Raw genomic sequence first — 27,718 nt, forward strand, 5'->3', positions numbered from 1 at the left:
GCGGGACCCAAGACGGCAGCGCGAGGCAGCGTAGCCGAGCGTGGGGCCAGCGGCTCGCTGCGGCCAGCCTCAGCCAAGCCCAGGCGGCTCGACTGGCCAAGCGTGGTTGACCGCGTGGGATGCGGCCATGTGCACGGCATGAGAAGGTCGTGCGGTGACCGCGCATCCGGCGCCAACCAACCCGAGACAGTGACACACAAATTTTAAAGCGTTCAACACGATCAAACGGTTGCTTTAGGACCTAAACCATCTTCACCATGCTCAAAATGGCACATGAGACTACCAAATCGAGCTATAACACTACACCACTCCTTAACCCAATCTCTCAAAATAAATTGCTAAACATAGCAGTGTCTAACTATTGTCAGACTTGAAAATTTCTAAGTTTTTAAGCTGAATTTGATTTCCATTTGTGATTTCTAAGCCAGTGGAAATATTAGCTAGTAATATCATTTTTCGACCGCAAGTATTTCATTGTCATCTACAAAGTTTGTACTTCAAACTTTATTTAAGTATCACATATATGTTCTATAGCATTTTTGCTTAATAAAAATTGGTTTTCAACCTTAAGTAATATAACATGACTATTGAATCAACGTTCGTTTCGCATTTTTGTTGATCGTTTTGAGTTACGGAAATTGATCTACACACTTTATTACATCCATTAACACATAAATATGATGTTCATGACATGTTTTAGTAAATGATTTACTGTGTAACATCGAGGTTGTTACATGAGCTTAGAGAAGAGAACAAAATTGTGTCATCCAAACTCAAGGAACTTAAAACCTATAAAAGGGAGCTTAGAGAAAAACATGATAAACTTGATGGGATACACAATGAGCTTACCACTAGTTACAACTTGCTAAAAGAAGAGTACACTAATCTCAAGGTTAATCATGATAATCTTGTTCTTTCTCATGAGTTATTGCCAAATGAGCCACATGATGCTACTAACAATGTTGTTAAGATTGATATAGCCACTTCATGTGATGACTTGATTGTTGAGAGCATTGAGCAAGATTCTAGTAGCAAAGGCAAGAAAATGATTGAGTCCGACAACTATGATGATTATGTTAAGCTCAAAAATGAAAATAAAAAGCTCAACAAGGATCTTGAAAAATTATCAACCACAAACACAATTGTGATAGAGAATCTTGACAATGATCATGATATGGCTTTTGAGAATGAGATGCTTAAAGAAGAGAACAAGAGACTCAAGATGGAGAAGAATCATGATGAACTTAGAGAAGAAAACAAGAAACTCAAGTTGAAGAAAGAACATCTCAAGACTGGTTTGAGCAAGTTCACAAGAGGCCAATATCTCCAAAGTGAGCTACTTATGAACACCATGATGAAAATAGATAGAAGTGGCATTGGGTTCTTGGCAAATCAAGAGAAGAAAGCTCAAGCTCAACATCAACAACAATACAAGTCAAAGCCTAAGCCTAAGAGATGCTTTGAGTGTGGACAAGAAGGTCAATTTGCTCATGAGTGTGAAACTCCACCACCACAACCCTTGCCCAAGCATGCTAGACCCTTTGCATTCAATGCTCACTACATGCTTAGAAAAGATTCTAGTAAAAAGATGAAAGTCATGTTCTTAGGTCGACCCAACAAAAATAGGCCTAAGAAAATTTGGGTTGCTAAGTCACTAGTTGAGAAAGTCAAGGGCCCTCATCAAGTTTGGGTCCCTCAACAACAAGCTTGATCTCTTGTGTGTGTAGGTGAACTACAAGACCGGTGGAAGTCATTGAGTTATTGATAGTGGTTGCATTCAACATATGACCAGTATCCTCGTATGTTCACATCACTAGATGAAAAAGTAGATGGTCAAGAAAAAATTACATTTGGTGATAATTCAAAGGGCAAAGTACAAGAATTGGGAAAAGTTGCAATATCAAATGATAACTCAATATCAAATGTGCTATATGTTGCTTTATTGAGCTTCAGCTTGCTATCCGTAAGTCAATTGTGTGATCTTGGCTTTTAATGTTTGTTCACCGAGAAGGAAGTGGTTGTGTCAAAGAGAGACGATGATCAAGTTTTATTCAAGGGTTTTAGATACAACAACCTATATCTAGTGGATTTCACCTCCGAAAATGCAAACTTGAAGACATGCTTATTCACCAAAATATCACTTTGGTGGCTTTGTCATAGAAGACTTGCACATGTTGGGATGAGCTCACTCAAGAAGCTAATGAAGAATGAATTGGTGAGAGGTTTGAATGATGTGAAATTTGAGAAGGACAAGCTTTGTAGTGCATATCAAGCCGGCAAGCAAGTTGCAAACACTTATCCAACCAAAGCTTACATGTCAACAACAAGAGTACTAGAGTTTCTCCACATAGATCTATTTGGACCAACAACTTACAAGAGTTTGGGAGGCAGCCTCTATTGTCTTGTGATAGTTGATGACTACTCTAGATACACTTGGGTATTCTTCCTTCTTGACAAGACCAAAGTGGCCGCATGTTTCAAGAAGTTTGCCAAGAGAGCACAAAATAAATTTGAAGTGAAGCTCAAGAAGATAAGAAGCGATAATGGAAAAGAATTTAACAACACAAACATTGAAGCATATTGTGATGAAGTTGGGATTAAGCATGAGGTCTCCGCAACCTACACTTCTTAACAAAATGATGTAGTAGAGAGAAAGAATCGAACACTAATCACCCTTGCAAGAACAATGCTTGATGAGTACAATACACCTCAAGATCTATGGGCGGATGCTATCAACACCGCATGTAATGCATCTAACCGTCTATTTCTCCAAAAGTTTCTTGGCAAAACCCCTTATGAGTTGCTCAATGAGAAGAAGCCGGACGTCTCATTCTTCCAGATGTTTAGTTGCAAATGCTACATCTATAAGAAGCGGCAACACCTAGGGAAGTTCCAAAGACGTTGTGATATTGGTTTTCTTATTGGTTACTCATCAAAGTCCAAAGCATATCGAGTATTTAATCATGCCACCGACTTGGTTGAAGAAACATATGATGTGGAATTTGATAAATCTAACGGCTCCCAAGGAGCACATGAGAACCTTGATGATATTGGTGATGAACCATTGAGGAATGCAATGAAGAACATTCCAGTTGGAGACATCAAGCTCAAAGATGATGAAGATGATGTACAAGTGATTGATCCACCCTCTTCATCAAATGTGCCATAAGATGATAATAAATATGGGAGAGTAGAAAATAAAGATACTCACATCTCTCATGACCAAATGGTGGCACAAGCCCAAGATGTTGATGCTCCACAACCTCCTCCTCAAGTGGTTGATAGAAGAAATTCACCCCTACTACAAGCATATCCACAAGATTTCATTATAGGAAGTCCTTCAAAGGGTGTAATGACTCGCTCTCAAAAACTTGCTTCATTTATTGAACATCACTCGTTTGTTTCTTGTATTGAGCCTAAGAATGTAGAAGTATCTCTTCAAGATCTAGATTGGATAAATGACATGCATGAAGAATTGAACAACTTCACCCACAATGAAGTTTGGACACTTGAAGAGCGACCACAAGAAGCAAGAGTCATTGGAATAAAGTGGGTGTTTCGCAACAAGCAAGATGAACAAGGCATCGTTGTGAGGAACAAGGCAAGGCTAGTTGCAAAGGGGTTCTCTTAAGTTGAAGGGTTGGATTTTGGAGAGACATTTGCACCAGTTGCAAGACTTAAAGCCATTCGTCTCCTTCTTGCATATGCATCTCATCATGAAATGAAATTATATCAAATGTATGTTAAAAGTGTATTTTTAAATGGCTTCATAAATAAACTAGTCTATGTTGATCAACCTCCCAGGTTCAAAGACCTTAGATATCATAATCATGTTTATAGGTTGTCCAAGGCGCTATATGGGCTAAAGCAAACCCTAAGAGCTTGGTATGAGCGCCTTTAGGATTTCCTCATTGAGAAGGGCTTCACCATTGGGAAGGTCGATACCACACTATTCACTAAGAAGCTTGATGGAGAGATCTTCATTTGTCAAGTATATGTTGATGATATCATATTTGGCTCATCAAATGAAGACTATTACAAAGAGTTTGGTGAATTGATGTTGAAGGAGTTCGAGATGTCTATGATTGGAGAGCTTACATTCTTTCTTGGTTTTCAAGTCAAGCAAATGAGAGAAGGGATCTTCATCTCTCAAGAAAAATATACTAAGGATCTTCTCAAGAGGTTTAAAATGGATGAATGTAAGCCAATCAAGACACCAATGCCATCTAATGGACATCTCGACCTAGATGAGGGGAGTAAATCGGTTGATCAAACTCTCTACCATTCTATAATTGGTAACTTGTTATACTTGACCGCATTTAGGCCCTACATCATATTTAGTATGTGTATATGTGCCAGATTTTAAGCTAATCCTAAGGAGGCTCACATAGTTGCCATTAAAAGAATCTTTAGGTACCTTAAGCACACACCAAGCATTGGTCTTTGGTATCCCAAATGAGCTAGATTCTAACTAGTTGGCTATTTCGATTTGGATTATGCCGGTTGCAAAATTGATAGAAAAAGCACATCCGGAAGGTGCCATTTGCTTGGTAGATCACTAGTGTCTTGGACCTCTAAGAAGCAAAATAGTGTGGCCTTGTCCACCGTCGAGGCAGAGTACATTGCCGCGGGTGCTTGTTGTGCATAAATTCTTTACATGAAGCAAACTCTTCTAGACTATGGTGTAGTTTTAGAAAGAGTACCTCTCTTGTGTGACATTGAAAGCATGGTAAAACTTGCTAATAACCTAGTTCAACACTCTCGCACCAAGCACATAGATATCTATTATCACTTTCTTAGAGATCATGTTGCTAAAAATGATATATCACTAGAAGGTGTAAGGACCGAGGATCAATTGAAGGATATCTTTACAAAACCGCTAGATGAGGCTACGTTTTGTCAGTTGAGGAATGAGCTCAAAGTGCTTGATCTAAGTAACTTCACAAAAAAATAAGCTTATGTTGTCCCTTGCATTGCATTGTAATATAAATCATGTTTAATTTTTAGTAATGCACTTAGGGCTTATCTAACATGGTTAAGATAACCGCCGAAAAGGGTGTGAAGAAGCTTAACCTTGGATCAAACTTGACAAGCAACTAGATTTTCTTTCAAGTATTGCATTGCATATGCATGTGTGTTGCTTTGTCGTTTCTTTTCGGTTATCTTTTGAGCATCCACTGTATTCATCAACAAATAGGGAGAGCATTTGAAGCTCCTATTGGTTATAAGCCCTATTGAGTTGCCACATGTTGCTCTTCGACTCTCTTGTTGCCTATTTTTTCTAGAAAGAATTATAGCTGATGGCAAATTATTTTAAAAAAATTGAGGGTTTGAGAGAGGTCTCTCATATCTGTCCTAATTGGTGTTTATTTTGGTCTTATCGAAATTTGAGACTTGATTGGGAGAAAGCGTCGCGGAGAAAGAAGGAACTGCTGCGGAACAAGGACCAGACGTCGGATCAGACTCACTACGTGGCGCGTCTAGTCGCTCTGCCTGCCGTGTCTGGTTGTTCAGCGATCATGTGAACTGATGCGTGAACAACATCTCTTCTATGTTCGGTCCATAACTTGATGCTGCGTCCAATCGTTAAGTGCTTCTCAAAAACTGAGTGGACACAGCTGGTGCGTCTGGTCGTGAGTGATCAGACATGTTCGGTCGCGTCAAGAGCGTTTCTAGAGCTGTCTATTCCTAATCGGACTCAGGAGATGCCGCGTCCGGTCATATGCAAAGGCACGTCCGGTCACAACGGTGCTCGCGCGATCTATTTCAAACTCTGCTAGTCACATGGGGCCCACACCAACTCCTCCATTCAGCAACCATTGGCGCCTGCATCCCTAATCTGTCGCCGTGCCTCTCTCTCGCCGACGCGCCCGCACCTCCCTTGCCTGCGCCCATGCCTGCCGCGTCTCTCTCGCCTGCGCCCGTGCCCACCGTGCCTCCCTCGCCGTGCCACCACTAGCCACAATGTCTTCCTTGCTGTGCCCGTGCCTCTCTAGCCACGCCTACGCCACTGTCGATTGTGATGCCACCAAGCCCGCGCAGCTAGGGTTTCCTTGGTGGGCACCTCCGCTGTCATGCATGTGTTCAACAAATTGCCACAAATGACTCCCTTTGCCGATTTGCTTACTCTCTTCTGTCAATTCTCGCTGCAGTGACACACCGGCCCCCGTAATTACTTATCTCTGCTGATTTGCGGACGATTCGTCATTAGTTGAAAGGTAGCAAAGCCCTTTTTTGTTCTAATTCTTATCCAACTTGCTTTGCTTCACTTAGGTATTCTCATCTCTAGCAATACATTGCTTATATTTTCCTTGCTATATCCATCGTTGCAGTAGTGTTAGTGGTTGAGGTGATTTTGTCATTGGAAGTTGAGCAGTGACAGATAAACTCGGGGCTAAGCCCGTGAGTAAGAATTGAGGCCAAGCCTCAGCAAGTGTCAGTTGGGCAGTGATTCTCAGTGCTAGGGGGAGTCCGTGACAGTTGTCTTTTGCTAGTGGCTGTGGTTCTTTACTAGTCAGTTGAGTTCTTTGCAGTGTCAGTTATGGCTCATTGCAAGAATGTCGGGGGTGGCCTCGGTGATGATGAGAGGCGTTCGCCTCGCTTGATAGAGTAGGAAAAGCGAAAGGGGCCAAAGAAGACAATTACAAAGAAGAAGTGCAAGCGTGGTGACACAGAGGCAGAGAGAGCAGCAGTAGTGGCTGTCACCACAGAGTGTGCTAAGAGAGGTGGCAGAGGTAGTGGTATTCACATTGGCGATCAGTTGTCACTAGCTTAGAGGGCCGCAGTCGAGGAGCTTAAGGCTAGGCATGGTAGTCCACGTGGAACTATCATGCTTGGAGGTCAGCGTGTACCTCTGGAGGATGCACCAGAGGGCACTCATGTTGAGGAGATTGAGCCCTAGGACAAGACTGAGCAGCACCAGGAGGAGGCAAAGTAGCAGCAGGAGCAGCCACTACGACGCTCAGGTCGTACTCATGCTCAGGTGACACCTAGGCCAGAGAAGCAGAGGCATGGTTCTTGGCCACCTCCCAGACCATGAGGCCCACCGCCAGTAGAGCACTTCGACTTGAGGGCTGCCACAACTTGGCAGGTGCAGCAGTTTTGCTGTGTGGAGGTTGAGTAGTGGTTCCCACCTCAGCATGATGAGAGGGCTTCTACACTATGCTTCAGGAGGATTTCTACAATGCATATCTAAATAGTGGTGTAGCCTTCAGATCTCAGAGGGTGTGTCGGTTAGAGGCTATAGTGGCAGCTAGAGGAGAGCAGGTTCATCCCCACCTCACTTTCCTACCTGGATTGGTAGATCTATTGGGGTGGACCGATAGGTACGTTGCTAGTTGGGTCAGAGAGTTCTATGTCTCTTTGTGGATTGACCCTGGTCATAGGTTCATTCACTTCACCTTCAGAGGATGTGATCGCAGGTTGTATAGCAATAGGGTCCGAGAGATACTGAGGATTCTAGAGTCAGCCACTAGGATTCACCAGATTTGCTATGGACAGACTCAGCCACCGAGACGTCCTCACGGTGGAGCAGTGCCACCCATCGACCTAGTTAGGGCCTGCTTTCGAGAGCCGTTCAGCGAGGGTTCAAGACAGACTCCGGGTGCCCTTACACCTACGGCTCATCTTTTAGACATCATTATGAGGAGGACCTTGCTTCCAAGAGGTGGCTACCGCGAGGGTTTGACTCATATTCAGCTTTGGCTAGTCCACCACCTAATCTCTCAGACGTCGTTTGATATTTAGGACTTGCTACTTTCAAAGATGGAGGACACTCTTGCAGAGGGATTCAAGGGCCACCATCACCTACAATATGCCCATTGGATCTGTTTTCATATACTCAGGCCTGTTCACATATACCTCCTAAGGTAGTGTCTGAGTTTACAGGCATTACTACTGAGTTCCCCGAGTACGACATGCGCCAGCTAATGGGTTTCAGTACTAGGAGTAGAACACCGACGCCGAGCCATCGCTAGAGGCCAGAGGTGCAAGAGGCTATAGCTGAGCAGGACAAGGCCATCAGGGCCATTGTCGAGACCGAGCTCGAGCAGCTAAAGGTACAGCAGGAGGACGTGGTCGAGAGCGACCCAACTGATAGCTCAGATGAGGACTACCAGCCTATTCCACGGATGCCCCCACTGGTTCACGACAATGAGGCCGATGGCTCTAGCTCAGCTCCACCCCAGCCACCGTAGACAGACCCTGCTTTGATAGCCATACTTGACAGGATGCAGTAGGAGCAAACTCGCCAGGCACAGGCCACAGCTGCCACTCTCGCTCAGCTGTAGACCCGTCAAGATCAGTTCCAACAGCAGCTTCTTGGTTTTATGCAGCATGTCTTTTCGGCTACAGGGATAGCTCCTCACCAGCCCACATTGTAGCTCAGTCAGCCTACTACTACTACTACCCCAGTGACTCTAGCTATACAACCCAGTGGGCTTTAGAGTCAAGGACAGCCGGCTGCACAGTTTGCCTCACCCATGAGCAGGTGTCTCAGCGGTTTGCTTCACCATGGACAGAGCAGGCTCAGCACTTCACTCCTATAGTCATGGACTTCACTCCTACTCAGTCCACGTCAGTGCTCATGATGGACACCCTTGTCTCCAAGAGTCTGGGTGCTACTTTCAGTGAGCCCACAGGATAGCCTACACTGCCTGAGTTTCGAGTTCATGCTCCTACCATAGCTGCTCTGGTCATAGGGACTACTAAGACGATCCTATCCTCTGTTGCTTTGTTTGAGCCGCCTCTGACAGTCACTCCCACCCCTGAGGTTTCAGCGATAGCGACAGCGGCAGTTGTGGCTCCACTTCCTCCAGTGACACCTTCTGAGCCACAGGGTCAGGCTACTACCATAGATTTAGCGTTACCATAGGCCACCCCAGCTATCAAGTTCACTGAGTAGACCCAAACCGCTTCACCTCCACTTCTAGTGATAAAGGGTCCGGCCGCTCAGAGTTCAGGGTCCGAGGATGATGCAGCTCAGTTTTAGATCTCTCACCACACCTCAGCACCCGACTCGTCTACTGCTACCCCACCGTCCGACCCTTAGGTTTTGGTGCTTGATGCCAAATAGGGAGAGGGAGTGAGTATGTTAGATTTAGGGGGAGTGCGTGAGATGGACTCATTCTTTTGTGTGTGATACTTCATGCATTCACGTTTACTCTCATGCATTATGTTATATGTAAAATATGTGTGATTGTGAGACTTATGTGACTAATATATATATGTCATGTCACTTGATTATGCTCATTTGCTTTGCTTCCGCATTTCACTCCGATATAAATGAGTTTTACTTTGTGTACTCATGCTTATTTCATACATTGTGAGTACATTTGTGTTGGCTTGGATCATATAAGCATGCCTAACCCTCCTTTGTTCTTATTGTCAATTGCTTATATGAGCCAAGCATGTTGAAAACCTCACTCATCTTTTTATACATACTCGAGGTTGTGTTGTTATCAATCACCAAAAAAGGGGAGATTGAAAGCATCTAGGCCCCTAGTTTGGTTTCGGTGATTAATGACGACACAAGATTACTATGACTAATGTGTGTTTTGTAGAGGCGACTTGAGTTAGGTCATGGTAATGGTGATTGATTGGGCAATTATAGTTTTCATGCCCCTGTCGATGGAAATCGTTTTGGTTTTCAAAGGATGGACGACAAGGTTAAGGACGGACTAGTTCTAAGTGTCGTTTGACGTTGGAGAGACGCTTAGAGTAGTTTATGACTTTGTTTTTCCTTTGGCCATACTATTAAGGGGGGTATGAACTAGTAGCTTGACCTAGGTGACTCTAATGGTTTAGGTGTGGTGCACACTTGTCAAACTTAGCACTAGGTAGCTCAAGGACAACGCATAGATCAGTTGAAGTCGATGCCGTTCACAAAGTTGGTAGAATTTGAGGTGAATGGAGACTTGGACGCTGGACCGGACGCACAGGTGCCGCGTCCGGTCAATGTTAGCTCGCGCAGCTAGGGCTTGCTCATTGATCGGACGCTGGCACCCAATCAGGATTGGATCCGTAGGTGTGCACAACTATAGAGCGAGTAGCACTCACGAAGGACCGGGCGCTGTGACCTAACGCACTAGAGGCCGCATATGGTCAACAACAGTAAGCATCCAGAGAAGGAAATTGCTAAACGGATGCGTCAGATGGGTGGCGATCGGACGCTGGTCAGAGTCCGGTCTCTGATGACTGTGCTAACGTCATGTAGCCGTTGGCTACTGACCGGACGCTTCCGGTCACTTTGACCTGAGCGTCCGGTCACTTTAAAATGTGTTGAGTTGGACCACAACGGGTATGTTTTGAAGTGGGGAGTATAAATACTTCTCCCACTCATCCAACTTAGAACTCTTACCCATTTATTCAGCTGAGAAACACCTTTGGAGTGTAAGGGAGAGCAAGACCTAGTGGGGTGATTGAGATTTGATAATCTAAGATTAATGATCTCATTAGTGCATAGAGAGTAGTAAGTGTGCATCCACCTTTCTTATTAGGCTTGTCTTGGTCAAGTGAGAGTTTGTGCTTGTTACTCTTGGTGATCGCCAACATGAGCAAAGCAACTGATCTAACCCTGCAACCAAGTGCGCCCTGGACTCTAGAGCCCTCGACTTCAACTACCATCACAAATAGCACACCACACACCACGATAGGATTGGAACACTTGAAATACTTAAATAACTTATTATATAAAATATTTGAGAAATTTTTGGGGATTACCACTACAAAGGGTGGTGTCGAGGAGAGACTATCAAAAGCAAGTGAGGATAAAAAAAGTAGTAATAAACATTATTATAGTTTAGATTACATAAGAAACGTGAAACCATAGGGTAAAATGAAAGCATTCATGGCAAGACGCTATTCTGGAAGAGTCCTGATAAAGAACAAGAAAAAAGAAATGAATCTTAAGGATAAAGGCCCTTATCGTTTTGCTGAAAAGCCATGGCCGAAAGTACTGTTCACTGATTTATTGTGAGATAAAAACAATATTCGTTCGCTGAAATAGTACGGCTCATGAGACAAGCGAATAGGGCCGAAGAACCAGAAAAAGAAATGAATCTTGCGGGATAAGAAAAAGAAATTGAAAAAGAACAATCAAATGCAATAGATTCTCTTAACTTGGAGAATTCAAATCATACCACAAAGCCGCATAAGAATGTTTATGCTTATTAGATTTGAGGTTAAACATTTGTAGAAAAAAGAATTACACGAGCAACAAAGGCAATGAAATTCCATAAAACAATGTAAAACACCATGATCCAAAAGAAACAAAACCGAAAACGTACTAGAAAATAGCACCTGTCAGTATATGTCCCATTTTTCAGACCAAATCCGATGCAGCCACCGCCTTCATAATAAAAATCTAACAAAAATTAAAGACAAACGAATGCGACTTCAAAAAATTATACAAAATTCGGGCCCAATGATTTCACCAGCTGTCTCTAATTTTTCATTCCACGTGGCGACACCTAACTGGGCCGTGCCACTGGCCCACCCATCATTTCTCTATCACCATCCCCTCTCCTATAAACACCAACCAAGCAGAAAAAAAGCTGCTAAAAAATACCCAAAAAAATCAATTATTTCATAAAAACACTTCTCGGCCACCTCCCCCCTCCGACCCCCAGATGCCGGCCACGGCGCGCGGCGGCGCGCGGCCGGAGGAGGCGTCGCCCGCGCCATCGGCGTCGACGTCTGCGTCGAGCTGCTTGGGGACGAGGCCGGAGGAGCTGACGGCGAGGCTGGCGGCCGCGGGGCCCGCCCCTGGCTCGGGCTGCGTCGGCGCCGGTGCCGGCGGAGAGGAGGTGGAACACGAGCGTGTCCGCGCGCTGCGCGAGATCAAGAACCAGATCATCGGGAACCGGACCAAGAAGCTCCTCTACCTCCGCCTGGGCGCCGTGCCTTCGGTCGTGGCGGCGTTGGCGGAGCCCGGAGCCTCGCCAGCGGCGCTCGTGCAGGCGGCGGCCGCGGCGGGGAGCTTCGCGTGCGGCGTGGAGGATGGCGCGCGCGCCGTGCTGGCCGCCGGCGCTGTGGAGCACCTCACTCGGCTCCTCGCTCACCCCGACGAGAAGGTAGGGTCTGCTCCCCTTCACTTGCTCGTTAGCTTGTGTCTGCGGGAATCTGATTGGTTTTGGTAATAAAAAAGTAGGTTTCTTGCCTAATTGGGAAAAGATCTGTTGCGACCAGCAGAGTGGACGGAAGCTAGCAGCAACAACTGCTTGCCTTGTTTCTTGGTGTAGATTTGGGATACGTTAGCAATTATGCTTGAAATTGAGCCTGAATTGGGTACAAATGGTGTCCATTTCATCAGTTATATGAGAAATATTGATTGGATTGGTGAAGAATTTTGACCTTACTTTCTGCAATTGGGAATTTGGGATGAGGTGTGTGTGGCAGCTGGCAACCACAGCATTCCATTTGCTGTTAACATGTTCTGTACTATAAGGGTTTTGATGTAGTTAAAATTTGAAATAAATTGGGGTAATTTTGATGGCAAATAACTACGGATTGGTTGAAAAAAAGTAAACAACTCTGCATTGGGGAATTATGATTGGTGGTTTGTGCTTAAAGCCTTGGAATGAGGCCAATTATTTGAGCTAAACTGTTGGAGAATATGTTGGTTTAGTTAAGGTGAGAACTAGTGTGGTGGTTGGCATTTCCTTTTCTCTTCTTTTCTATGCCCGTTCCTTTTTATGCTATTCTCATCATTTGGTTGAAGTAGTGTAATTATTGTTCATTTGTGCTTGAAATCAGGAGAGTTTGGTAGCGGGTCAATGGTTAGGTTTGGTGATGGTGGGGGAGGATGTGCTGCTGGAAAGTTGTCTTTTTTATTTTGGATTCCTGTAGAGATCGTCTATATTCATCGATTACAATTTTCTTCCTCTTTTGAACACAATCTAAAAAATATGTGGTAAATTGCTTCTGTTAGTTATGGTAAAACTGGAGCTCATGATTTATGCTTGAACTTAGAACTTGTTTGTTTTCTGATGTCAGAGTAGTAGCACTCAGCCAGGGATTGCAGTTTGAAAACCCCACATGCATTAGTCAGAATTTTGCCTGCCCAAAAATTTCAACCAATATATAATCGCTCACATGATCTATAAACTGGTGATGCAATGGATATATGAGCTTGAATGAATTATGGAGGTAGTCTGCAAGTGAACTAACTGTTTAGTTTGGTGAACTCTGCTGTTCATTATTCTACTATGAGGCCAACGGTCACTCCTTTGTGGTTGTGGTACAGAATGACTATCAAAGGGGGAATATAACACGGTAGCTGGGTAAGAAAACAAAAAAAGGAGATGAAATGATTACTTTGGTATTTCTCTATTGTCACAGCTCAACATCCTTTTCAGAACCACCGCTTTCGACCTTAATTATATAGGGATTGTTATAAAAGGTTAAGCATGCCCATTTTTCTGACATAATGATGTGGCAGTTGCTGGTTTTCTCCCTTTTTCTAGTTTGGGACAAGGTAATTTCTGATATTTATATTTGAAAATGGTTCTTGTGCATATTCATTATATAAACATGGCTCTGTTCAGCGAATTTTGCTAATGCCTTTACCTGCTACATTTTGATCAACAAGCTTTCGCCTGATTGTCTTACTTCACAATTCTCTTTCAGAAAATGAAACTAATTATGACAGAAAACTTCAAAATCTCCATTATGTTTCATGACTGAGTAATTCATTGTTATCTCTCTGAAATCTTAAGTTTTCATTATTGCTTAAATTCAACAATTATTTTATTGTGTTTTTTGTAAGCTGTAGCACATGTACAATTGTAAGAAGGGGAACCTAAGAAAATCTTCTTTGTTGAACACATGTTTTTATATTGTGCTTATGAGCCAATTTTGGTTAATGATTATTCATATTGTTTTGTATGATATGGTTGTAGATAATGATGCTGCATATGTTTTATTTAATGTTGTTCTCTTGATTAACATCAAACTTTGGAGTTGTTGTTGTTGTTGTGTTCTCTTGATTACAGGTTGTGGATGCAAGTGCACGTGCTCTCAGAATGATATATCAATCAAGATTAGCTCCAAAGTTTGATGTTAATAGTGGGAAAAACATGGATTTTGTTCTTTCGCTTTTGGATAGTGAGAACGAGAATGTCACAGAGCTGGCTGCTGCTATTATATCTCACTCTTGTGAGAGTAGTGCAGAACAATTGTCACTATGCAGTGCTGGTGTTCCACAAAAACTTGTTAGCCTTTTTGGAGGATCTATGAATATACGGGATGCTTGTTTAGGTTCCGTCACTGCAGTCATTCGGAATAACAGAGACGTTGCTTCAAGATTTGCATCAACGGACCATGGAAAAGGTTTTCGTTTAGTAGTTGGTTTAATACATGATCGGAGTCCACGCACAAGACTACTTGCTTGCCTCTGCTTGATTGCACTTGGGCATGCTTCTCCCTGTCATTTTCAGGACAAACAGATTAAGACCAAGTTGATTATGGTTTTGCTTGAGCTAATTGAAGAACCTGGTCACGTAGGAGATGAAGCTCCCTTGGCATTAACCACCCTGATTAAAGACAACTTCGAACTGCAGAAACAAGCTCTTACAACGAATGCAGTTGAGAAGCTCAGCAACCATCTGCTAGCAAATCCATTGGAGACAAGGCGAGCAGTGACCATATTGCTTGCATTATCTGAACTTTGCTCAAAACTTGAAGAGTCAAGATCTCAACTGATGTCGGTTGAGGTATGTCATGTGTGAAGTTCCAAAGTTGTCAATTCTAGTTCAGTACTCTGTAGAGTCCTCCTATTGTTATTGTTAATTTCAGTTAGGTTGGTAACTCAATCAACCGTCTCAATGTCAGCTCCCAACATTTAAGTTTTTAGTAGTGGATGCATACGGTTGTCCATTGACAAATAACTTATGACTATTAACACAATCTCTTAAAATAGGTATCAACCTTACTCCTTGAGGCATTGAAACATGATTGGGCTGATATCCGTGTTGCAGCATGTTCATGTCTGAAGAATATCTCCAGGTCACCAAAGGTAAGATGCATGCATCTTTCCATCTTGACTTTTGTTGTTCATCCCAGATGATTCAATTGATGTATTTAATCTCCAGGTACTCAGTGGAGGTCAATTATCCTGCGATACAGTTATTGGTCCCCTAGTCCAGCTTTTAAATGACTCGTCTACTTCGGTCCAGGTATGTGAATCCTGCCAAATGTACAGTAACATAGTCCTGAGATAGTGTGTTTTTTTTTTTTCTGGAAGGTGCAGTGCAGGTGCTTCCATGTACCTTTTCTTCTTCCAATGGTCTAGTTAAGTTATGAACATGTGGTATTCTAAAAGGAAATAGAGTTTCAGTGCATGGCATGGCAACTTATGTAGCATTTTTTTTGAAAGAAAAGGCAGGAGCTCTGCCGCTCAATTAAGTATAGAAAAGAGAGTGTTTTATGTACACATGGCACCCATTGGGCCAATCACACCGGTCCTAGGACCAAAGTAGATACACCCCTCCCACCGTCAGTTTTTTCACCCCACAAAGGAAAAAGCCCTACGCCTTTGCACAGTGTCCTCTTTGGTCAAGGAGGCAACCTGCTGTGCCGTCTTGAACTCGTTCTAAAAAATGCTCCTATTCCTCTCCTTCCACAAGTTCCACACAATATATATTAGTACTCCATTGAAACGTCTGTGTTCCTGTTTTGGGATCTTGCTTGCTGCATCTTCCCACCATTCGGCAATGCAGGCGTGGTCCTGCTGCGGCAGCTGCACCATGAGATTTTCCCAAGATAACACTTGGCCCCAAACGGCCTTTGCAAAGGGACAAAGCAAAGAGAGATGAAGCCCTCTCCAAAGGTCCATTACACAAAACACAATGTTCCTGATGAGGCGATCCCCTCTTTTGCAGGTTTTCCGCCATTAGGACTTTGTTGTGCATTAGGATCCAAGCGTGCACTTTGCATTTGTTTTCTGCTTGCGCCTTCCAGATGAGTTCGTGCTTGAATTTTCAATGGGATCCTCTGAATTGAATCATGTAGCATGTTAGCTGACTTCCGAATTTAAAACTACAAGGCAGCTTACCCCTTTGTGGCCTAGTGTGGTTGCAGTTTTACAACAACAACAATAACAAAGCCTTTAAGTCCCAAACAAGTTGGGGTAGGCTAAAGTTGAAACCCAGCAGAAGCCATCAAGGTCCAGGCACGTGAATAGCTGTTTTCCAAGCACTCCTATCTAAGGCTAAGTCTTTGGGTATATTTCATCCTTTCAAGTCTCCTTTTATTGCCTCTACCCAAGTCAACTTCGGTCTTCCTCTGCCTCTCTTCACGTTACTATCTTGGCTTAGGATTCCACTACGCACCGGTGCCTCTGGAGGTCTCCGTTGGACATGTCCAAACCATCTCAACCGGTGTTGGACAAGCTTTTCTTCAATTGGTGCTACTCCTAATCTATCACGTATATCATCGTTCCGAACTCGATCCCTTCTTGTATGACCGCAAATCCAACGCAACATATGCATTTCCGCGACACTTATCTGTTGAACATGTCGTCTTTTCGTAGGCCAATATTCTGCACCATACAACATATCAGGTCTAATCGCTGTCCTATAAAACTTGCCTTTTAACTTCTGTGGTACCCTTTTGTCACATAGGACACCAGGTGCTTGGCGCCACTTCATCCACCCTGCTTTGATTCTATGGCTAACATCTTTATCAATATCTCCGTCTCTCTGTAGCATTGATCCTAAATATCGAAAGGTATCCTTTCTAGGCACTACTTGACCTTCCAAACTAATATCTTCCTCCTCCCGAGTAGTAGTGCCGAAGTCACATCTCATATACTCTGTTTTAGTTCTACTTAGTGTAAAGTCTTTGGACTCCAAAGTGTCCCGTCATAACTCCAGCTTCTGATTCACTCCTGTCCGGCTTTCATCAACTAGCACTACATCGTCCGCGAAAAGTATACACCAAGGGATGTCCCCTTGTATGTCCCTTGTGACCTCATCCATCACTAAGGCAAACAAATAATGGCTCAAAGCTGACCCTTGATGTAGTCCTATCCTAATCGGAAAGTCATCCGTGTCTTCATTACTTGTTCGAACACTAGTCACAACATTGTTGTACATGTCCTTAATGAGCCCGACGTACTTCGTTGGGACTTATGTTTGTCCAAAGCCCACCACATAACATTTCTTGGTATTTTATCATAAGCCTTCTCCAAGTCAATAAAAACCATGTGGTCCTTCTTCTTCCTATACCGCTCCATAACTTGTCTTATTAAGAAAATGGCTTCCATGGTTTGACCTTCCGGGCATGAAACCAAATTGGTTCATAGAGACCCGCGTTATTGCTCTCAAGCGATGCTCGATAACTCTCTCCCATAGCTTCATAGTATGGCTCATCAACTTAATTCCCCGGTAATTAGTACAACTTTGAATGTATCCTTTATTCTTGTAGATCGGTACCAATATACTTCTCCTCCACTCGTCAAGCATCTTCATTCCTTGGTTGCAGTTTTACCTACTCTTTTTTTTTTTGGAATCCAGTTTCTGTAAAGTGCCCTACAGAATTTATAGTTTTGTTGTCGAAATATAAATTGTGCATCAACATATAGTTGCACAAAAGGGACCTAAAAGCTAGCAGGTGAACTTGTACCACTGCTAGGGTTTTGTTATTGGAGCAACCTTGTTACATAAGCCATGCTAAATTCAGTACTCCCTCCATTTCAAGATATAGCGCATTGGAATCTAGAAAAGTCAACATTATTAGTTTGACCAACAGTTTATGAAATTATATAAATGTTTAAGGCATAAAAGATATTTCATTGGATTCATATTTCTGATAGACAGTAAAGCCAATAGGCTTAGCATACTTGATTATGTTTACACAGGGGATTACAATATATAGAGGCCCAAGGGGCCTGTTCACATAGCCACATAGGGTGGCGTACAGCTGACTTAAATAGCAGTAATAGACTAGCACAAAGACCAAAGGGATTAGCAGCACAGTAATCTAACACCCCCCCGCAGTCGGAACGTCGCAGCAGCGGACATTCAGACTGGAGCGAAAGTCTTGAAAAACTGAGGTAGGCAGCCCCTTGGTGAAGACATCAGCAAACTGAGAAGTAGTGGGTACATGAAGTACACGGACAGCACCAATAGCAACACGTTCCCGGACGAAATGGAGGTCGATCTCCACATGTTTGGTGCGCTGATGTTGCACAGGGTTGGTGGAGAGGTAGACGGCGCTCACATTGTCGCAGTAGACGAGGCAGGCCTTGTCAAGAGGATGATGGAGTTCCTGGAGAAGCTGCCGCAGCCAAGAAGCTTCAGCGACGCCGTTAGCAACAGCCCGGTACTCGGCCTCAGCGCTAGAGCGAGAGACAGTGGGCTGCCGCTTAGAAGACCAGGAGACAAGGCTGCCTCCGAGGAATACAGCATAGCCGGAGGTGGAACGGCGTGTGTCCGGGCAACCGGCCCAATCAGCATCAGTGTAAACAACAAGTTGTGTTGGGGAAGTCCGAGGAATGGCGAGGCCATGATCAAGAGTCCCCTGGAGATACCGCAGGATCCGTTTGGCAGCAACAAGATGACTCTCCCGAGGATCGTGCATGTGAAGGCAAACTTGTTGGACAGCATATGCAATGTCGGGCCTGGTGAATGTCAAGTACTGAAGAGCACCCGCGAGGCTGCGATAAGCTGTGGGATCAGCAACAGAGGGACCAGCAGTGGCAGATACTTTGGCACAGGTGTCAACGGGAGTGGAGCATGGTTTGCAATCAGCCATGCCATGACGAGTCAAAATGTCCAGTGCATACTGACGTTGAGAGAGGAATAAAGAGTCACCTCGTCGCTGAACTGCCATGCCAAGAAAATGATGAAGAGGGCCAAGGTCCTTCATGGCGAACTCCTTCATCAGAGCATCAATAACTCGGCGGAGAAGCTGCTGGGAGGAGGCAGTGAGAATAATATCGTCCACGTAAAGCAGCAGATAGACAGTCTCTGAACCATGGCGGTAAACAAAGAGAGAGGTGTCTGAGCGAGCTTCAGTGAACCCCAGGGAGAGCAGGAATGATGCAAAGCGGCTGTACCATGCACGGGGAGCTTGCTTCAGGCCATAAACGGATTTGTTGAGTCTGCAAACATGCTGAGGGAGAGCAGAGTTGGTGAATCCGGTTGGCTGGAAGCAGTACACAGTCTCTGAGAGGGTCCCTTGAAGGAAGGCATTCTTGACGTCAAGTTGATGAATCGGCCAATCCCGGGAGTGAGCTATAGTGAGGACAGAGCGGACAGTGGCCGGTTTGACAACAGGACTGAAGGTTTCATCGTAGTCAATACCGGGGCGTTGAGTGAAGCCACGAAGAACCCAACGAGCTTTGTATCTCTCCAGCGAACCATCAGCATGGAATTTATGTTTGAAAACCCATTTTCCGGTGACCACGTTGGCATTGGCGGGCCGAGGGACAAGCTCCCAAGTGTTATTGTCCATGAAGGCGGCATATTCTTCTTCCATGGCGCGACGCCAGTGAGGATCAGCGAGGGCATCGCGGCATGACCGGGGAATGGGAGACAGACCCTCAGCATGAAGAATACGAGGCTGAATGTATCCAGTCTTCCCACGAGTCATCATACCATGGTTGTTGTCAACCGGTGTGACGGGTACAGCACCAACCGGAGGACCATCTTTAACATACCGTGGGGGGGAAGGTATGATGCTGGAGCGGCGAGGAGGAGCAGCAGCCGGTGATGATGGTGATGGTGGAGGGCGCCGAGTGTACACTTGGGTGACAGGCGGCTTCTGAAAAGTTGCTGCCATAGGATCTGCAGGGGATGGATGGCGCCTGGAGTACACGTGGGTGACCGGCGGTCTCGGTAGAGCTTCAGCCATGGGCAGTACCGGAGGAGCAGCAGGCGCCGGAGCAGCAGGCGCCGGGGCTGCAGCAGGCACCGGGGCTGCAGCCTGAGGCAGCACCTGGGCAGGGCGAGCTGCTGGCGGTGTGTGGAAGCCTGGGGGAGGGCGCCGGGGTGCTGGCCTGGCCAGAACGGGGGGCCAGAGCGGAACAGGAGCATCCTCAGATACCTCTGGTGCAGCCTGCAGAGGGAACTGAGCAGGGGCACCGGAAGTTGTACCTGCAGACGAAGAAGGAGCTAGCAGCTCATTGTTAGTTAGAAAATCAAGCTCGTGAGGAGTGGAGGTCCGGTGTCGAGAGAAGGGAAAGGTCGTCTCATCAAAGATGACATGACGAGAGATGATGACACGGTTAGTGTTGAGATCGAGGCACCGGTATCCTTTGTGATCAGGAGAGTAGCCAATGAAGGCGCACAGGGAAGAGCGAGGGGCAAGTTTATGAGGGGTGGTTGCGGTGAGATTGGGGTAGCAAGTGCAACCGAAAGTACGAAGATCATGATAGGCGGGCTGGGTGCCGTGGAGAGCAAAGTAGGGTGTGCTCATGTCTAGAGTCTTAGTGGGAAGGCGATTCAGGAGGTGGGTGGCTGTAGCAAGGGCATCAGCCCAATAAGAAGGGGGCATGGAGGCTTGAAATAGTAGAGTGCGGGTGACATTGTTGGTGGTGCGAATCATGCGCTCGGCTTTGCCATTCTGCTGTGAGGTGTAGGGGCAGGACATGCGAAGCACAACACCTTTAGCGAGAAAGAAGGCACGGGCAGTGGAGTTGTCAAACTCACGCCCATTGTCACATTGCACGGATTTGATGGTGCAACCAAACTGAGTATGCACATAGGCAAAAAAATTAGAGAGCACAGAAAAAGTATCGGACTTGAGGCGCAGTGGAAAGGTCCAAAGAAAATGGGAGCAGTCATCGAGGATAACTAAGTAATATTTGAAACCGGATACACTGGTAATAGGTGATGTCCACAGATCACAATGCACCAAATCAAAATTCTTAGCTGCTCTAGAGGAAGAACTATGAAATGGTAAACGAACATGGCGTCCAAGCTGACACGCATGACAGAGGGAATCATCAGCAGGCTTGCTGCAGACTATGGAAGAAGACTGAGCAAGACTCTGAAGGGTAGCTGCGCCGGGATGACCGAGACGACGATGCCAGGTAGTCGGGGAGGGAGTTGCCACCAAGGCGCAGGGACTGGATGGAGATGCAGGAAGCTGCAAGGTGTAGAGGGGTCCCGAGCTGTTACACCGAAGGAGGGTGTTGTTGGAATGGAGATCCTTCACAGAAACACCAAGAGGGTCAAATTCAACTGAAACAGAATTGTCAGTGGTGAATTTGCGAACAGAAATAAGATTTTTAATAATATCAGGAGCTAGAAGGACATTGTTGAGGCAAAACGGGCCGGGAAGAGTGGAAAAACCAGTGCCAACCACTGGAAGAATGGCACCGTTGCCAACAACAATAGAAGATGGAAAAGAGGAAGATGGCGAAGCTGTGATCATACCAGGGTTGGAGGCAATATGAGAGGAAGCACCAGAGTCAATCACCCATTCCGAGGAGCTTGGTGGTGGTGACAGGGTGACGGTGCTGAAGGCGTTGGCGAGATTCTCAGCAGTCCATGGCGACCAAGTGGAGGTGGGAGCCTGCTGAGGCGCCTGGTAGTATGCCCCGGGGGATGGCGATGGAGTGAAGTATCCCGGGGGCATACCAGCAACCAGAGCTTGCTGTGGTGATGGGGACTGGACGACGCGAGGCGGTGGAGCACGAGGACTGCCAGGAGTGGACCCGGGCCACATATGAATGGACCCTGTCCAGGGGTTGAGGACAGAGGGCCACTGCTGGCCACCTTGAGACTGCTGGTGCTGGTTGCTTGAAGAGCCACCCTGTGAGCCGCCTTGGCCACGTCCGCCGCGGCGGCGTCGACTGCGGCTGTTGCCGTTGCCTGGCTGCTGCCCCCCGGCAATCTGATGAGAGCGCGGAGGAGCAGAGGGCGGAGGAGGAGCCGGCGGCTTGCTGGAGGATGAGGCGACGAGGGCCGAAGGCGGTGCTGAAGGTGGCGCCATGTTGAGCTCGGCCAGGCGGAGATCAGCACGGACATCAGTGAAAGAGGGAAAAGGCTTCTGTCGAGTGACGAGCTGCGACATGAACTGGAAGCGTTCATTGAGTCCGCGCAGAACGTTTAGCACCAGCGTACGGTCCAGAATGGGCTCGCCAAGGTCGGCAAGGGCATCCGCCATATTCTTCATCTTGCGACAGTATTCGTCGATGGAGAGGGCGCCCTGGCAGAGGGTGCGAAACTCGGCGTCGAGCAGCATGGCGCGTGACTCGCGGTTGTTGAAGAACTGCTGTTCGAGGCCGAGCCACGCCGCCCGAGCAGGGATACCGTCGCGCTCGTGGACGACGTCGAGGAGGTCGGGGGAGATGGTGTTGAAGATCCACGAGACGACGACGCAGTCCATGCGAGACCACGCCGCATCGTGGGCATGAACGACATCGCTGAGGACATGGTCCTTCAGGGCGAAGCGACCGAGGGCGAGCAGGATGTAGCCACGCCACTTGGAGTAGTTGGAGGACTGCAGGTCGAGGACGATGGGAATCAAATTCTTGATGTTCTGCACAGCAGCAGCCTGGCTATGGAGGCGAGCAATGGCCACGGCTTCAGAGGTGACAGAACGCAAGTCGTCGTCGTCGGAAGCATCGTCGCGGAGCGATTCAGCGCGGAGCCGTTCGCGGAGGGCGGAGGCCTGCCGCTCCAGAGCGTCGGCCTGCTCGCGCTCCGCATCGAGGGCGGCGGCGGCGGCGCGGACGCGTTCCTGAGCATCGGCGGCGGACTTGAGGAGGGCCGCCTCCTCCTGGAGCTGCTGGGACCGCTCGGCGTTAGAGTCCCGCAGGGAGGCGGCCTCGTCTTCCAGTTTCTTGACGGCGGCGAGGGCTTCGTCGCGAAGCTTTGCCGCGGCGGCGGCCGCCGGGGCGCTGGAGCTCGAACCGCCGGATGGAGGAGCAGTCATGGAGAGGAGAGGGGACGGGGCGCGCGCAGCGGCCGACGAGGGGCGCGCGACGGCCGTCCGTCGAGGGGGCACGCGGCGGCGCGGGGCGCGGAGCGCGAGGCGCGCGCACGACGCGAGGCGGGCGCGGGGTGCGAGGCGGGTGCGTGCGGTGGAAAAGCGGAAGCAGGGGAAAGGGTACAGGACCAGATTAGTCTTCTGATACCATGATAGACAGTAAAGCCAATAGGCTTAGCATACTTGATTATGTTTACACAGGGGATTACAATATATAGAGGCCCAAGGGGCCTGTTCACATAGCCACATAGGGTGGCGTACAGCTGACTTAAATAGCAGTAATAGACTAGCACAAAGACCAAAGGGATTAGCAGCACAGTAATCTAACAATTTCAAGTATCTTTCAATACGATTTGGTTTTATTGAATTCATAATATATTATATGTGATGTGGCTAGTTGGCTCATTAGCTGGGAATGGAAGGGTAGATGGTGAGATGGTGTACTCACCCTCACAAGGAGGCTCTGAGCAGGCTCTTCAGATGGAATTAAGTTTAAAACAGACTCTGAACTAACTGAACCGAACAAACCCTGAGTGAACTGAAACAACTCCTGAACAAACTCTATCCTAGCTACTTGTGGACGATGTGGTTCCTTCTTCCTGTGACGCTCATATATTTTCCTGATGAATGTGTCAACAACAATAAGAGATTGGTCAAATTATATCTCAAAAGACTTTTGCAAATCCCAACATGCGTTATAAAAAGAAATGGAGGGAGTATTAATTAGGCAACTAGCTAGTGAGGCATCACTACATTAGGTCTTTAGACATTAGGATTTGATTAGAATCTACATACCAATGTACAGTAGCAAAGTAATGATTCGAAAGCTAGCAGGTACACTTCCTTATTTGGCTACTGGTAGCTTGGGCACCGTTTCATTGCTTTATGGGTGGAGGAACCTTTCTGGCACTATGATGTGCTAAATTTGGTGTCGATTAGGCAATTAGCTGTATTTTCATACGTCAGTAATCAAGCCTTTAAGCCATTATCTTATCAACGCAAAGTTGCACAACAATAATTGAAAGCTAGTGCCAAACTTTCTCTTCTGGTAATCTGCACCATGGCTACCAATTCTCAGGTTTATTGTTCCAGCAACCTTTTTGTCATTGAAGTTACTAAAGTCAGTATGAATTTGGCAATTAGCTGTACTTTGAAACATGACTATTTAGGTCTTTAATCCATTATGACTCAATAAAAGTTTCCTAATTTATCTCTCACTTATTGATTTGAAGCAGGTTGCCGCCCTTGGTGCCATTTGCAATATTGCTGTTAATTTGACACCCAGGAAATCAGTTCTTCTTCACTCTGGGGTTGTCTCACAACTTGTTCATTTGTCAAAGTCCATGGATCCAATGTTGAGGCTAAAATCTGTATGGGCTCTCAGGAATATTATGTTCCTTCTTAGTCCCAAGGATAAAGACTTCATTGTTAAGGAGTTGACCTTATCTACTCTTTCAAGCCTCATATGTGGTAAGTCTAATGCCTAAATATGATTATGAGGGAACTGCCATAGTATGTTGACTGCTAATTGTGGAATGTCATGCAGATTCTGAACATTTTGTTCAAGAACAGACCTTGGCACTCGTGCACAATCTTGTTGATGGATATGTGGACTCTGCTAATTATGTCATTGGCGAAGATGGAATGGTTATGGATGCTATTGCAAGACAACTGAACAATGCATCTGCCCCGGGAGTGTGCATTCAGGTCAGTTTTCTTCAAAAGTATAGTCTATTTATTTACTTATTTTGAAGATTTGTAATAATATAACCGTATGTCAATTCATATGCATATGCATTTTTTAATTTTGAAGGGACAGCCAGACAGGAGAGGAGAGAAGCATCTATTCTAGTGAACTGCATAGTTTTTATCCCATTCTTTGATATTTTGGACATATGTGCTTCTCTATGACTTACCATTTTGCAGAAGAATGCAAAAACCATTGTGCGGCAAGTCACTGATCTTGCTATTCCCTCTCTTCAGGGTATGTATGTGCTTGCAAACATTGCGGCTGGAAACGAATTGAACAAGGAAGCTGTGATGAATGTTCTTCTTCCTCACGGAGTGGATCACATCAAACCATCGTTTGTAGTGAACTTTCTGCAAAGCAAGGATAAACAGTTGCGGGTTGCCACCCTGTGGTGCCTTCTGAACTTGATTTACCCAAAATGTGAAGCCTCATCTGGTAGAGTTGTCAGACTACAAAATGCTGGAGTGATCCTACAAGTGAAAAGCATGATAAATGACCCCTTCTTGGATTGCAAGGTACTCCCCCCTCCTTAAACAATTTGATCCTATGATGACTAGCATCGTTGGCATCTAGTCTGTCCTAATTGACAGAAGTTCTCAAAATTAATCTCACTGTGTGATAAACCTAATTTGCAAAATGTTGAATCTCTTCTTCAGCTTAGAGTTTGTATGGTGCTTGAACACTGCATGGACAATGCGGACGATTGTTTCATGTGAGCAACCAGTATTTGATCTTGGCAAACAAAGTTTATGGAACCATATTCAGATCAGGAAAGAGGAAATCAGTGTGCTTCAGATCCAATATATGCCCTGAACAGTGGAACATGGGCACCATATTCAGATCAGGAAAGAGGAAATCAGTGTGCTTTTGCTGATGTCTCCAGGTCGGCAAGAGCCAACTGTCATTTTTGCACCATGAGAACCTGACAACCGGTACCTGTTGTGCATATTGTCCATTACTTCCTTGTGACCGTGTCTGGAGAACTTGAGCTGCCTGCTCGCAGACTGAAAGGCTTTAGGCGCTAGATCCAGAAATCCCGTTTTTCCCAGTGCCTGCCGAACCTGGTGCATGGTTTTGCGATGTTGAGTGTATAATTGAGGGACTGCTGTCGCTGTTGTACAAAATTTGTATTTCTGTTGCAATAAGGCCTTTTTTACATGCACCTACGGGTTAGACGTTGTCCATGGATTCCCATGTTCCCTGAAAATAAAGAAGATGCAAGTGTCCATGCATGTTTTGAGTTGCAGATCAAAGTTTGCGCCTATTATTTCATACTGGTTGCGGTTAGCTGATCTTGGGTCCATTAATGTGATGTCAAGCCAACTGGCAAAATAGCATTGGCTCAAAGTTCAAAATTCAGAAATTTTGAACTATTTTATTAGCGGGTTTGGCGGTTTGCCATCTCTGTTTGAAATTTTACTAGAATACCTTAGAATCTGCAGACCGAAAATCAGTGGTTGATGCTCTGATTGTTCTGAGCTCGGGGTGATTGCTGGTACCGAATTTAGCTGAACAAAGGTTCAGACCAATCTAATCTACTTGTACTGAACGAGTGATTAATTACTTTAGATAATCATGTTACGGTCCACTACAAATTTTGACTGTCATCTATGTATATGATATATGGACACACATATTGGAGAGAGATCATACATATGACATACTCCCTCCGTCCCACAAAGAAAGAGTTATGGAATATGTGCATATTAAATTTTCTCAACCTTGATTAGGTTTGTAGAAAATACGTGCAACATTTATATCTCCAAATAAGTTTATTATAAAAGTGTATTCAACGATTTATTTAATGATATTAATTATGTATTATAAATATTAATATTCTTTTATATATAATTGGTTAAAGTTAAAAAATATTGATTTCTCGGAAAGTGAGAACGTCTTCTATTTTTGGACGGAGGAAGTACGGTGGTTCAACTCAGATATACAGTGACATTGGGTGATGGCAGCGGCGTTGATAGTGACTAGCGAGGGGCACGAAAATACGAAGCAGACCGCCAGAGTTGGACGTTAGCGTGTAAGGCCTCGTTTATTTCCAAAAAATTTTCCCAAAAAGTGATACAGTAACTATTACATCGAATCTTACGATATGTGCATGGAGTATTAAATGTAGACGAAAAAAACTAATTGCACAGTTTGGTTGGAAATCGCGAGACGAACGTTTTGAGCCTAATTAGTCCATGATTGAATACTAATTGCTAAATAAAAACGAAAATACTACAGTAGCCAAATTTTCAAATTTCGCCCAACTAAAGCAGGCCTAAACAAAAAAGTGAGGTCTCCTTTCCGGGTTTCTTTTGCCACTTGAGTTCAATTGTTAATTGAGAACCTTTCAGATTAGGAGTGACTATTAATTTTTATGATAGACAAGAAAAAGATAGCCATATTGTGCATGGAACAGTTGAATTGTTCGGGAACAGAGAAAACCATCTGTTTCAAACTGTAAGTTGTTATGACTTTTCAAAATACATAGTTTTTATTATGTGCCTAATACGTAACAAAAGATACTTCTCTAGAATCTAGAAAAGCGATAGGCAAGAGTCGCCCCGACCCGAGCGAACACGGGATGGGAGAAGCCCTAGGCCCCCGACCTGACGGCCTCTCCCGCGCTGCCCCAGCGCCGGCGCCCCTTCCCTCCCCCTTCCTCCCCCTCCTCCCTCTCCCCCTCCACATCCCTTACCCTCCCCACACACACCATCCTTGCAGGATCCAGCGCTGGAGCCAACTCGCGAGCTCCCTCCCCGTCCCCACCGCCGCCGCCGTAGGGCACCATCGCCGCGGCCACCACCACTGCTGTGGACGTGGGACCCAACGTTGGAGCCAACTCACGGGATCCCTCCACTTCCCCCCGCCGCGGCCGCCACCGCCTCTATGGACGCCCTAGGGCTACTCATGGACACCGGATCTGGCGTGCGAGCACCGACCGCAATGCCATTGCCGCAGCGGCCGACGAGGTAGCCGCTGACGGCTGCGGAGGCCGCCTCGGTGCCCCGCCCACTGCTGCTGCAGCAGCGA

The 27,718-nt window shown here is 45.8% G+C and overlaps 1 protein-coding gene across 1 annotated transcript; it reads left to right on the forward strand.

Annotated features, from left to right (window-relative positions):
* Positions 1-11,550: 11,550 nt before the first annotated feature.
* LOC136484312 (uncharacterized) lies at positions 11,551-25,959 on the forward strand. The gene is made up of 8 exons (XM_066481561.1): positions 11,551-12,071; positions 13,992-14,711; positions 14,918-15,013; positions 15,090-15,173; positions 24,174-24,408; positions 24,485-24,645; positions 24,922-25,203; positions 25,345-25,959. Exons 1-8 carry the CDS (start codon positions 11,628-11,630, stop codon positions 25,402-25,404), a joined length of 2,082 nt encoding a protein of 693 aa, XP_066337658.1. The 5' UTR covers positions 11,551-11,627; the 3' UTR covers positions 25,405-25,959.
* The last annotated feature ends 1,759 nt before the right edge of the window (positions 25,960-27,718 follow it).

Source organism: Miscanthus floridulus, chromosome 9, assembly GCF_019320115.1.
Source record: "Miscanthus floridulus cultivar M001 chromosome 9, ASM1932011v1, whole genome shotgun sequence".
Lineage (NCBI taxonomy): Eukaryota > Viridiplantae > Streptophyta > Magnoliopsida > Poales > Poaceae > Miscanthus > Miscanthus floridulus.